The following is a 14,088-nucleotide window of genomic DNA, read 5'->3' on the forward strand; positions in this document are numbered from 1 at the left end:
AAGTGATAAACCTAATTACATAAATAAAATGCAGTGCACATTTAGATTGCAAAGGCAGAAGCACCTTCTATCTACTTAGAGATCATGTTAACTTCATTTTTAATCATTTAAATCTTCTGACATGGCATATAACTCACTTTTCTAAACAGCTCAATTTCTCCAAAGCTGAGTTTGAATTTTTCTGTTGGATGATATACAGCCTGCTTAGGGACTAGTTGAATCAAAAAGGAGTGATGTATACTGGTCTTTAAATACATAAATTCTTTTTAAACATACAAGAGGAGGGACAGAGCTATGGCTTTTAAATGTATTAATTAGCCTTTATCGTCCTTTGTTGCCCGGGGAATAGTCCCCAAACTCCCTTCAAAATCATGCAGTCTTTTTTAATTTTTTGAGTTAGGGAAGACTTTATATACTTTGTGAAATGTTGCTTACAGCAAATATTTAATTCTTCGTGCCTTTTAATATATTCAACATTAAATGTAATACAAATATTTATTTATTTCTTCAAAAAAAACTTTTCTTCTCTAAACTGCTGTTTTAAAAATATTACAGTTTGCCCGGCTGTCTCTTGCCTTCTTCCGACATGTTACTCCTCGTGTCAGTTTGTTGTTGTGTTGCTTTACCGCCTCTTTTCAGAGGCGAAATTCTGCAGTAAAGTGGATCATACTGTAGGACTAAAACTACCATTGTTAAGTAAGTTAGTATTCCAGAGACATTTTCATGGGCTCCACCTCAAATGAGTCCAAATGGGGTCGTTACTGATTCTAGGCCAGAGTGGCAAAAGAAAATGAGAGTCAACTCTGACTTGATTATGGTGAAAATGTGTAACAGTATTTACAGTTGATGTGCTTAAAAACTAATAACAACTAAAAAAAACATTTTGATTTACTACCTCTTAGTCAAAACTGTGTAATCTCATTTTCTTGTTTTCTTGTCTGTCTCACCATGGTTGTGTTTGTCTGTCTGTCTGTCTCAGGTGGTTTATTCCCTAGAGGTGCAGATCAGGAGTACAGTGCATTCAGAGTTGGAATGGTTCAGTTTGGGATGGCAGATTTCAGACTCACTCCACACATAGATAACCTGGAGGTGGCCAACAGCTTTGCTGTCACTAACTGCTGTAAGTATTGGTTTTCTTATCTTATTCTGAACACTGTTTGATAAATTACAGATGCTATTATTGTAGCAGATATTTCGTATATGCTTGTGTGTTTTTGAGATATTACAAATTATTAAATAAGTATTAGTATTAATATTACAGAGACTGACCAGTGTGCTGTACTATTGAGGCTTCTGTCAATATGGATATTTGATCTGGTGTTATTCTGTGTTTTTGTCATTGTCAACAAATCTCATGATAAGACCCAAACTAATGTGTTAGTCCATTTCTTAATACTTTCTGACGTCCCTACCTTGTCTGTGGCTCTCAGCCTAAAGCCCCATGCGGGCTTATTGGTTAGAGTGACTTTAAATTTCAACGTCGACGTTTTTCAAAATACACAGATTTGCTAATCTCTGGCTCTACCTCTCTCTTTCTCGTTAGCATTGTACAAATCATTGAGTTAGCAGCTTCTCATTTTCAGTGGGTGACAAACATCCCGATGGCAGGTCACATCAGCTGTCGCTATTTAATGTTAATTCTGTGAGTAGCTCGATGACAGGCCAAAATTAAAGTTGTCTGTTGTCAGTTTGTGTGTGTGTAATCAACAGGGAAGCTACACTCTGTAACACCACTGTACAATCAGTGTGGACTGTGTCAGTTGTTTCAACATTTTAGGAAATCTATTTATATTTATATTTATATTTAAATTTATATTTATATGAATAGATTTTCATATTAGCTGACTGTGCCAACAGTGCTGAGAAGTAATGTTAGTAATGTCTTTCCTAAAAAGAGACCAAATTAGCCTGTTGTTATTTTTCAAATTAAGAACAAAATATATTTTACCTGCTGGAGTTCCTCTCCCTTTAACTTTAAGTTTTTATTCACCAAATGTTTTCATGAATAATATTATTACTGAACCAGTTACCATCAACAGCTTTAGCTAGCTAGTAATGTAGGAAGATCATGTCCCCAACCTTAATTCAACTTACAAAGCTCTGATTGGTTGATTGTTTCCCCCAGTTGACCGCTTAACACTGTATTTATTTAAAACTGAACAAACCAGAGGTGTGGGTACTGACTCAGACGTCTGGAACCGGGCTACTCTCTTGACTGGATGTGACAAATGTCAGTGCTTATACTGTATATTATTTAATATATCTAGCTCTATGCACTGCCTGCAAGAGGGATTGTTTTCTCTCTCCACACACACAGGGGTGTGTTTATCTGATCAAGGCTGCCTAGCCACTGTAAAATATGGCTTGGAGTTTGGGTCATTCCTGTTTTGAAAGGATATACTTATCCAAAATGCATAGGAAAAACAAAATATATTGCTGAAATTAAAATGAGCTTTTTGTACTTTAGATAAAAAAAAGAATCGGGAATATTTTACTGTAAACAATGACAGAATACAGTGTCAGTCTAGACACTGCTTGTAGCATAGCTGGTGAAAGTTGATTAGCATTTTAGGAGCAGAGGCAGAAAAAATGTAAGGTTGTGAATAGGTCTAGGTAAGTCTTTCAGCATCCATGAAATGTCCTTACCCGTCAGCAGGAGAATACACCGCACTAACTGTCAGATGTAGCTCACTGCAAGCATATGTCATGGCAGTTTTGGTGATATGGGCCCAAGCCACAGACATTTGATATGAATTTGGTATGATAAATTTGTCCAAAATGGAGTTGGTTATTTTTATTTGGGGCAGTGTAGATTCTTGTTAAATTCAGTAACTGCAGAATAAAGAGTAGAAAGTGTGGGAACCCGGACTCAATGCATGTAGTATATTCTGCCTTCATCAGAGCATGATGTAATGATGGCCTGAGGCTCAGAGTTCTGCTATTTAAGTGCCACTGCATTGTATTGTGACACAATGGAGTCCTTTTTTTCTGCTGTCTACACTCTTGTTTTGCACCTGCTACAATATATATGAGGTTCAGACACTGTGCCTATATCTTAGATAATTAGGATGTTTGGAGGAACAGTTATAATCAGGTATCCCTGCATGTTACAGATTCAAAATTTTGGTACATTTTGAAACGAATAACATTTTGTACAGCATTAACATAAAATGAGCTGCTAATCGTGTACTTTTTTGGTCTAATTAAGCAAGGGACAAGACAAGGGGTCCTATTTTGGTTTCACTGCATGGTGCTGAAAGCAGCTTTGCACAGGCAAACTGGCATTTTCTCAGGAGCCACTGATTTTTTTGACTCCCCCAGTTTGGTATCTTGGTGACTTGCCGTGCACTGCATTGGAAGGACAGGTTTGGTAGAGGGTGTTTTAATGCCAATCCAGCAGGATACTGCAATCTTGATGTCAAGAACAAGTGCATCTCTCACAGTCAGCAATTCATCTGCTCAGAGCAGGTCAACAGCTCAGTGCATTTGTATTCTGTAATGTTTTGGTCACTTCATTCGAAGAAATGATTCCTGAAACATCTGACCTGTGTTCCAAAAGGGCTTCTACAAAGCACTGAATTAAGGGTCTGAATACTTTTGTAAATGAGATATTCAGTTTTTGATTTTTAATGTATTTGCAAAAATTCTAAAAACATGTTTTCTCTTATGTCATGATGGATTATTGAGTGTATATTGATCGGAAAATATGGCAATTTTATCCATTTAAAGTTAAATTACAAGGAGGTGATATCAACGGGAGAAATCAGACGCTCAACCATAAATCTAAGCCTACCCCTTAGGTACATACAGCAGGACTCCTGTTAAGCCCTTCCATCGACTACAAATTCAGCTTTAGACTCCAGTAACACTATAGAAGTAAGAACAAATTAAAATGACTTATTACAGTCAGTGGGAGTAATGTGTTAAAGTGTACCTGTAATTGCATTGCATTTTTTACTAGCACAGTGGTGTAAAACATTGCAACTGATTTTTAGTAATTACATTACAGTTACTGTCCTGATGAAAACTGTGTTACAACATAATTGTGTGACAACACAGAGTATTGGTATATAACAGTACCTTCAGAAAGTATTCCGAGCCCTTTACTTCGCTGATTTTTAATAAATGTACAAACATTTCTAAAAACATGTTTTCACTTTGTCATTTTGGGTTATTCAATGTAGATGGACGGGCAAACATGTCAATTTTATTTATTTAAAATTAAATCCTTTACACTTTAACATGTACAAAAAGTAAAAGGGTCTGAAGTTCTTCCTAAGTGAAACCCAGGCATCCCCACGCCAGATGACAAATGCAGTCTCTACAGAATGTTCTGGGTCTATACCGTGGCATCCTACAAAAAAACCTCCAATGGAAGGTGCCCAGGAGGCATCCTGATCAGATGCCTGAACCACCTCAACTGAGGAACCACCTCAACTGAGGAACCACCTCAACTGAGGAACCACCTCAACGTGGAGGAGCAGCGGCTATACCCTGAACTCCCTCTGACATGTCAGATGTCCGAGATCCTTACCCTATGTGTAAGGGTGAGCCCAGCCACCTTACAGAGGAAATCCATTTCAGCCACTTGTATTCATGATCTCATTCTTTGTCTTCCAGTTCAGTCCTGTACGACGCTTGTATTACAACTGACGCTGCACGAATCTGCCTATCAATTTCATGCTACGTTTTACCCTCACTCATGAACAAGCCCAATATACGTAAACTCCTCTACCTGAGGCAATAACTAGCTTCCAACCATGGGCTTGGACTTGGAGGTGCTGACTCTCATCCTAGCTGATTCACACTCAGCTTCAAACCGTCCCAGTGCATGATGGAGGTCATTGTACACACTCCTCCCCCAGGCTTCCCCTTGAGATCCTGTCCATGAAAATCACAAACAAGATCAGTGACAAAGGACAACTGTGGTGGAGGCCAACACCAGTTGGAAACATGTTTGACTTCCTGCTGAGAATATGGACACAGCTCTCACTCCAGTTATATAAGGACCGCATGGCTCATTGTAACGGCACTGGTACCCCCAGAGGGATATGGTCATAAGCCTTCCTTAAGTCCACAAAACACATGTAGACTGAATGAGCAAACTCCCACGACCCCTCCAGTAACCATGCAAGGGTAAACAGTTGGTCTGTTGTTCCTCACTCAGGTTGGAATCCGCATTGCTCCTCATGGATCCGAAGTTCAAAGATCGGTCAGAGCCTCCTTTCCAGCACCCTGGCATAAATTTTCCAGGGCAGGCTGAGCAGTGTGATACCCCGATAATTGGAGAACATCTTCCAGTACCCCTTTTTAAATATGGGAACCACCACCCTGGTCTGCCAATCCATAAGCACTATCCCTGACCTCCATGTGGTATTGAAGTGGCATGTCAGCCCAGACAGCCCAAGAACTTTCTCCCAATGCACGATGACACCCCCAATCCGAGTCAGCAGTTCTCCTCCCCGGCTGAGCACAGCCTGGGCCAAGCCATGCTTTCCCTTCCTGAGTTGTCTGATGGTTTAACAGAATTTCCTCGAAGCCAACCTAAAGACAGCCTCCACCCATGGCTCCTGTCCACTAGGTTCTCAGGTTGCTGCCAAGACAGGCACCTATGACCTTCTGATCGTTAATCCGAACAGCCGCCGCCACAATGGAGGTCCTGAACATGGCCCACTTGGACTCCATGTCCCTGACCTCTGCCAGGATTCACAAGAAGTTTTCCGGAGTTGCGAGTTGAAGACCTTGCTAACAGGGGGCCTCAGCCAGGCAATCCCAGGTTACCCTCACTAAACACTTGGGTTTATTAGGTCTGTCCGACAGCTTCCTCTGCCATCTGATCCAACTTACCACCAGGAGGTTATCAGTTGCCAGCTCTGCTCCTTGTCTTTACCGAAAGACATACTAAGACATACAGCCACTAGAGTTATGACAACAAAGTCGATCCTCCATCTTAGCCCTTGGGTGTTCTGGTAGCAGGTACATTTATGAACAATCCTGTGCTCAGAAATGGTGTTTGTTATGGCCAATGCATGATGTGCACAGGAGTCCAATAACAAAACACCACTAGTTCAGATCAGACAGGCTGTTCCTCCCGATCATTCTCCACCAGGTATCTCCATCAATCCCCACGTAGGCATTTAATTCCCCCAGAGGAACTAGTCCCCAGGTTTTGCCCTTTTCAGGACCCTTAGACTCTGTAAGGCTTGATACTCTGAGCTGCTGTTTGGTGCATAAACACAAACAACAGTGAGACCCTTCCAGCCAGCAACTTGCAGTCGCACAGATGCAACCTTTTCGTTCTCCAGGGAGAATTCCTATACATTCCTCCACTAATTTGCACATGCAGTTGTGACTGCACCTGAAAGATATTATTATTGTATTCCAAATCTGTGCAGCTACAATTGTCCTTAATAAAGCATTAACTTATAAGGGATATTGTTCATGGTCAAGTCATGCTCATATACTGTATCAGGACATTAATGCAGTATATGATGCACATGAATGCAATAGTTACCCAGAGAGATGAAATTGGACTTTTTATTTCTAGAGTAAAGAACAAGGTCATTGAAGTAGGACGTAGTAGAAGTTAATATAGCATGCACACAGACACAAAGGACTTTTCTGTGTCCATCCTTTAAGTAAAAAAATGCATGTCCTATATACAATACAGCAAATGTTAGCTCCCTTTAATAACACATAGAGTATAATAATAGGATAAATATTCCTGACATCATAGTTTGGTGAATCTGGCAAGTTTCTGTAAAAGAAGAAAGGTTGTGAAGAAAGTTTGAAAAAAGGTTTGTGTCATACAACAAGTTTTGTCATCATTTCACTTGTTCGTTCTTCAGCAGCAACCAGTGATTGTCGACATGGTGTTTTAGATATCAGTGTAAGACCACTCTGATGTCTTCAACTGATCTCCTGTCTTTGAATTTTTTAATGTGTTATTCAACCAAATATCACTAGTTGTAATATCACCATCTGCCCCATGAACTCCATTCAAAGAATAGTTATTGTTTGTATTAGTCTAAACTCTTTCTTTGGTATAGTCAAATACTCACTTATGGTCTACCTATGGTACAGTTTGCCATGTTTAATGTTACAGTGCATTAGAAAGCAAAAAAGTGAATGCTTTCATCCAAAAACTACTCTGGGCTAGCATACATCTGGAAAACTGTGACTAGCTAGTTTTCTCACTTAGATGGCTATTGAGAAACATTTGGAGAAAATAGAGTTGGGCAAAAATCACAATTACCAGTATGCTGTACTTTTTTCAGATGACAGATTAAAATTGAGAGATGCAATGTTGCTCATTAATTTATAGCCATGCTAACCGGTTGACTTTGGTGGTCCCTTGAGCTTTCCTCTAGCGCCACCAGCATGATTATATGTGTGGTTTTTATTGAAAGGCCTCAACATCTATTGGCTGGATTGCCCTGAAATTTGGTACAGACATTCATTTTCGACAGATGAATTTTAATAATTTATCGCTATCATCAGGTCAAAATTTAGTCTAATCAAGAGCCATACTATCAATAACAGAAGGCACAGTGGCTGACGCCACGCACAATTTGCTACTTATGTTACCTTGCACTGAAAGACAAGTAAGTGCTTCTGACTTGGCTCAATGATTGTCTGTGGAAATTGGTGTGTCTGTGACTGCTCAGACAGTGCGAAGAACATTGCATGAAGTCAATCTCCACGGATGGCGTCAAAGAAGAAATCTGTTAAAAATTGCGCAAAACTGCAAGATTAAATTTTGCAAAAGAACATGAAAATGAATAAGTCTGATGAATGTTGATAGCACACACATTTGTTTGGATCAGATGGGGTCCAGACTGTTTGGTGTTGACCTGGCCAGGACTACCACAGTGACTGCATAGTGCCAACTGTGAAACATGATGGTGGAATTTATAAATGGCACTATGAATGTAAGTTTGATTTAATGAAAAGATGACCTCCTGGACTCAACAATCTTGGGCGGGAGAGGAATTTTCCAACATGATCCCAAACACACTGCAAAAATCACACAAAACCTTTTAAAGTGGCAATCTCGAAGATTTTCATTCAAATAAATGTCTGTTAAGTCACTATTGCTGAATGAGGTAACACAATGGTAATTAAGCCTATGGCCCACTGATGAAAGTACTGCAATATTTATATATCTGCAGTGTTATGAACTGGGTGTCTTTGGTGACAATTCTGGAACGAATGCTGTATTAGGTTACTGCTAATGCAAATTGAACATTCTCTACTGCTGGAGCATCGCATTAAAAGCAATTAACTGGTGAAACACAAGCTGAGATTTATTATGAAGTGGTCACAGGAAATGCAATTTTTGTTTGTCATAGATCAATTACCACTATCGTTCATCAAAAATGCGTCTACAAAACAAGACAACGGTCATTTTGGGCATTTTTGGTCAGTGGATCAGTTTGAAGTATTGCAGGGAGTAATGTAAATAATGTTAATGTACAAAAACTAGCAGCAACAGTGAACTGTTAGATAACCAACTGCTTTCACTGTGCCCAGCTGTTGGCAGACTCATGCCATGTGCAGCATAAAAATCAGATCACGGTTGCTCACAGAATGATGGAAAAAGGTTTGTTATTGGCTAACTTCTTTATCAAAATGTCAATAGTTTGTTTTGCTGCCCCCAGAATTCTGTGACCTGTAGTTTTAAACTGCATGTACAGTAACTGGGGTTACTGGTGTAACCAAATCAACCAGGACTGAAATCTTTCAGATTGCCACGTTAAAGAAGAAAAAAGTGAAAACTATGACTGGCCAAGTGTGTCCCTGACTTGGGTCCAATGGAAAACCTTCGTAGTATATTAAAGTAAAAGGTAGAGCAACAAAACACCTCCAGCAAAGAGCCGCTGGAAGAATCATTGGAAATATGGACATATAAAATATTTTGAAAATAAATTAATCTCACTAATGAAAGGTGTGGTGACTTCTTTTGCAGTTGGTTCTTAAACTTTCTTAACTTTAATTATGGCTTATTTAGTCAACAACTCCTGTTTTTCAAATTAATTGGCTTCATTCTTCTTGTGTTAAATGGACAGGATTTGTAATTACTTAACATTCTAGTGATACTGACCAGGGGTGTACTCAGTGTAGTTGTATATTGTATATATGTAGAGAGACCTTATTCAAAACCTGCATTGTTTGTGCACAGAGATGTGGACCCATAAATGGACTGATTCTTGAAATGGGAGGCCCTCTGACCTACTGCATTTCCAGAGTGTGCACTGATGGTGTATGGAAAAAGGCAGTTTCACGTGCAGGTGTGCCATAGATTTCAATGAGTATTCAAAGAGACCGACAGTAGTCTTAAACTGTAAACTGAATTTAAATCAGGACCATTTTTCCACAATAGTAGCTACAGACAGTCACATATGAAAAGAAACAGCTAAATAATTGAATGTAAAAACATATTAAATGCAGAGTTTTCCATATAGGACAAAAGAGCTCACTGAATTGTTTGATGACTATGCAAACAATGTGAATCATATACTATGGCCTTTACAGTCACTGATTTGCACTGGGAAATGTTGGAGCAACGTCTTAGACAGATCTCTCCACCACCATCATCAGAACAACAAATCAGGGAATATCTTTAGGAAGAATGCTGGTTATCCACAAACAGTTCCAAAAACTTGAAGATTTTATGTCAAGAATCAATAAAGCTGTTCTGAAGGCTCTTGATAGAACGACACCTTACTCATAAGGGTGGATGGTATAAACAGTATAGAAAGTACACCAGTATGTATTCCCCTATGGTATGGATTTTGACCATACCGTGCTGAAGGGTAGAGCCCTCACAGAGCCCTCACAAGTGGCAAAGATGTAACTAAACTAGTGGGAGGCAGCAATGCACTGAAGTGTGCTTGGTCTGCTGGAAAAATTAAGATTTTCTGTAGCATTCGTCCTCATGGGCCTGTGCGAGTAAATAGTCTGGAAAACGTGAGAACCCTTGCTTTGTTTGGAAATGAAGTCGGCATAGTGCTGCCCCACTGTGTGATTTTACATAGCATCTCGGCATTCCGGAATCAGAGGCGTAACATGTAACAAAACAGACATGGTTTCAAGTTTAAAAAGTCAGACAACGAGCAGAAAATGATATTCTGCAATTATGTCGGACGACAGTGGTTACAGTAGGTGTGAGAAAAACAGATATATCATGATATATATTGTTCCTGTCTGTCCTTCAAATTAGAACAGTTTATAAATTTTAGGCCATACCACCCAGCCCTACTTACTAACACCATTCATGTTGATTTTCATTTTATTTGTCACCCGCCCCTGGTCTCAATGACATTCACTAATACATCAAAATTGTACAGGCACAGGAAACTCAAAATTTGTGTAATAGGTGATAAAGCAGATATACATACATCTTTTGGCTGAGTCTTTAAACAAACTAACACATAAGCCACTGCTCCTTGCCCCTCCTGAAACAATGGCATGAACTACTATAGGAAGTACAGATGCCTGGTTACAACAAACTTTGTGAGGCAGCCACCCTCTCAAGGCTACCATTAGCAGAGTAACGAGTCCCTACTCTACAGCAGCATTTCAACAACACGATGTCCATTGATGGCGTTTACAGTTTAGCAATTTATGATACATAGTTTATGTATTCCTAACATTGTTTGTAGAGGCTGCTTTTCTTTGTTATATCTGATTCAACGAGGAGATAGTAGTACACGTACAGCTAAGCTAATTCAGCTTTTAGATTGCATTGTGAAGGCAGTGTATGTAGCACATAACCCTTGTGACTAAAATTAGTGGACTTAAGGGTAGATAGTACAGATAAGGACGGCAGAGTCTGTGCTGTGTTTATTTTCAGAGTGACAGAGAATTGAGCACATTGAACAAGGCCATTAAAGGTCCTTCCAGTCTCTGGTTCCCAAGGTGGAGCTGGCAGAGACGGAGGAGTCAGGGCGTAGGACAGGTTATCTGACCGTGTTGAGAGAATTGAGATCCTCTGTAGGTAAAAAAGGGAAGAGACAGAGGTCTGGGTCATGATTGTTGTTACAATAACGAGTTGCTTATAATATAATTTTGAAATAATTTTGACATTCTCACATATAAAGTTAATATGAAAATGGTTCCTCAAAATAAGTGTAACACATTTACATTCACTGAGCGCCTTATTAGGAACACCATACTAACAATGGGTAGGGCCTCCCTTTGCTATCAAAATAGCCACACTTCTGAATGGCATCGATTCCACAAGATGTTGGAAACACTCCTAACATTCCTAATTTCTGCAGATTTGTCAGCTGCAAATTCATGCTGCAACTCTCCCGCTCCACCACATACCAATGGTGTTCTATTGGACTCAGAACTGGTGACTGGAGAGGCCATTGAAGTACACTGAACTCATCTTCATGTTCATGAAACCACTTTGAGAGGACTTTTGCTTTGTGACACGGTTCATTATCCTGCCGCAAGTAGCCATTGGAAGATGAGTAAATTGTGGCCATAAAGGGGGTACCTAATCAGCAACAATATTTAGTTAGGCTGTGGCATTCAAATGATGATTGACTGATTTGGCCAAAAGTGTGCCAAGAAAACATTGCCTACACCTTTACACCACAACCAGGCTGGACTGTTGACACAAGGCAGGTTGGATCCATGGATTCATGTTGTTGACCAGATTAATCTAATCCCTCCAGGATGTTGTGATGTCGCAATCACAACAATTAATGCAAATTCAACCAATCCCTTTGAATTCCACGTAGCCTTGCAATTTTGTCCAATCACTGCAACTTTTCCATAAAATTTCACAAACAATGTAGATGCTTAACAAATACCCAGCTTTGAGATTCTGTTTACCTGTAGCTCCACAAGCCGGTCCATGTCTGACTACTTCTTTTAATTTCAGGAATTAGCCTGTCTGTTGCATTAGCAGCTAGTCATGCTGCCATCAGCCCCTAAAACTTTGTTTTGTTCGTAACATGGCCTCCATTCTCCACAGGAACAATATGTATATCAATATTCATGAGGGATCTGCGGTGGCTATTTATCTTTAATTGTGGGAATGTTTTGGGAAGAATATGAGGCATACCAAATTCAATTCAATTTATAATTAAATTTTATTTACATAGAGCCAAATCATAACAGAGGTTACCTCAGGGCACTTTTCATGTAGAGCAGGTCTAGACCGTACTCTTTATAGTTATAGTTACAGAGACCCAGCATTCCCCCATGAGCAAGCACTTGGCAACAGCGGCAAGAAAAAAAATTAAATTATAATAATAGGGTGAATAATAGTACTAATAAAACTAAATATAATAATAGAAACGATAATTATAATAATTGAAGCAGTGGGTGTTGACCAGGGCCATTTTGGCAGTAGGTGGCAGAAATACCTGCAGAAAGTGACAGGAAGAGAGAGGAGAGAGAGGAGAAAGCACAAAAACCGGAGAGAGAAGAAGTCAAGTTAGTCATGAGCACTGATAGGATATCAATGCGTACAAATGGAGAGGAAGAGGAGGAGAGAGGAGCTTGGTGCATCATGGGAAGTTCCCCGGCAGTCTAGGCCTACAGCAGCATAACTAGGGGATGGTTCAAGACAAGCCTGAGCCAGTCCTGACTGTAAGCTTTATCAAAAAGGAAGGATTTAAACCTACTCTTAAACTTGGAGAGGGTGTCTTCCTCCCAGATGGAAACTGGAATATGGTTCAGATTAGAGGAGCCTTATAACTGAAGGCTCTGCCTAGCATTCTACTTTTGGAGACTCTAGGAACCACAAGTAAGCCTGCATTCTGGGAGCGCAGTGTTCTAGTGGGGTAATAGGTACTATGAGCTCTTTAAAATATGATGGTGCCAGACCATTAAGGGCTTTGTAGGTGAGGAAGAGGATTTAAAATTCTATTCTGGATTTTACAGGGAACCAATTCAGAAAAGCTAACACATGAGAAATATGATCTCTTTTCCTAGTTCCTGTCAGTACTCGCGCTGCAGCATTCTGGATCAGCTGGAGAGTATTTAGAGATTTGATGGGACAGCCCGATAATAAGGAGTTGCACTAATCCAGCCTAGAAGTACCAAAAGCATGGACTAGTTTTTCTGCATCTCTTTGAGGCAGCGTGTGCCTGATTTTTTCAATGTTACATAGGTGAAAAAAGGCAGTCCTTGAAGTTTGTTTTATGTGAGATTTAATGAACATATCCTTATCAAGGATAACTCAGAGATTCCTAACAGTGGTGCTGGAGGCCAGGGCAAAGCCATCGAGAATAACATTATCATTAGATAAGGTGTTTCTGAGGTGTTTGGGGCCAAGAACAATAACTTCAGTTTTGTGTGAGTTTAACAGCAGAAAGTTGCTGGTCATCCAGGTCTTTATGTCCTTAAGGCAAGCTTGAAGTTTAGCCAATATTTCAGGTTTTACAGCTGTTTCTAACATTCCTGTGTTTTAAGATAAATCTGTGCCGGTTGAGGGCAGGAGGTGGTGTATTTAGTCTCTAATAGTTAGAATTTTATCATTAAAGAAGCTCATGAAATCATCACTACTGAGAGCTATAGGAATACATGGATCAATGGAGCTATGACTCTCTGTCAACCTGGCTACAGTGCTGAAAAGAAACTGAGGGTTGTTTTTATTTTCCTCTATTAAAGTTAAGTAAAAGGCAGCTCTCGCACTACAGAGGGCCTTCCTATATGTTTTAAGACTATCATGCCAGGCTAAGTGGGATTCTTCCATTTTGGTAGAACGCCATATTCTTTCAAGTTTTCGTGTAGTTTGCTTTAATATACGGGTTTGGGAGTTAAACCATGGAGCTAACCTCCTTTGTTTTATTAGCTTCTTTTTTAGAGGGGCAATAGTGTCGAGTGTTATTCTCATTGAGCTTGCAGCACTATCAAGAAGATGGTCAGTTTGGGAGGGACTAAAGTTAGCATAGGAGTCCTCTGTTATATTGAAACATGACAGTGAATTAAGTGCTGGAATCAGTTCCTTAAATTTAGCTACAGCACTATCAGGTAGACATCTAGAAAAGACATTTTTGCCTAATAGTGTTTAGTCCAGTAACAGGAATTCAAAAGTTATTAAATAATGGTCCGATAAAAGATGAT

General features: G+C 39.6%; 1 protein-coding gene across 1 annotated transcript in view; it reads left to right on the forward strand.

Moving 5' to 3' along the window:
• The window catches only part of LOC120800583 (glutamate receptor 2-like), a 101,955-nt gene that overhangs the window by 16,911 nt on the left and 70,956 nt on the right, over window positions 1-14,088 (forward strand). The window contains exon 2 of the mRNA XM_040146784.1: window positions 980-1,120. Coding sequence (XP_040002718.1) covers window positions 980-1,120 — 141 coding nt within the window. The remainder of the gene's footprint in view (window positions 1-979; window positions 1,121-14,088) is intronic.

Source organism: Xiphias gladius, chromosome 15 (assembly GCF_016859285.1).
Source record: "Xiphias gladius isolate SHS-SW01 ecotype Sanya breed wild chromosome 15, ASM1685928v1, whole genome shotgun sequence".
NCBI classification, from domain to species: domain Eukaryota; kingdom Metazoa; phylum Chordata; class Actinopteri; order Istiophoriformes; family Xiphiidae; genus Xiphias; species Xiphias gladius.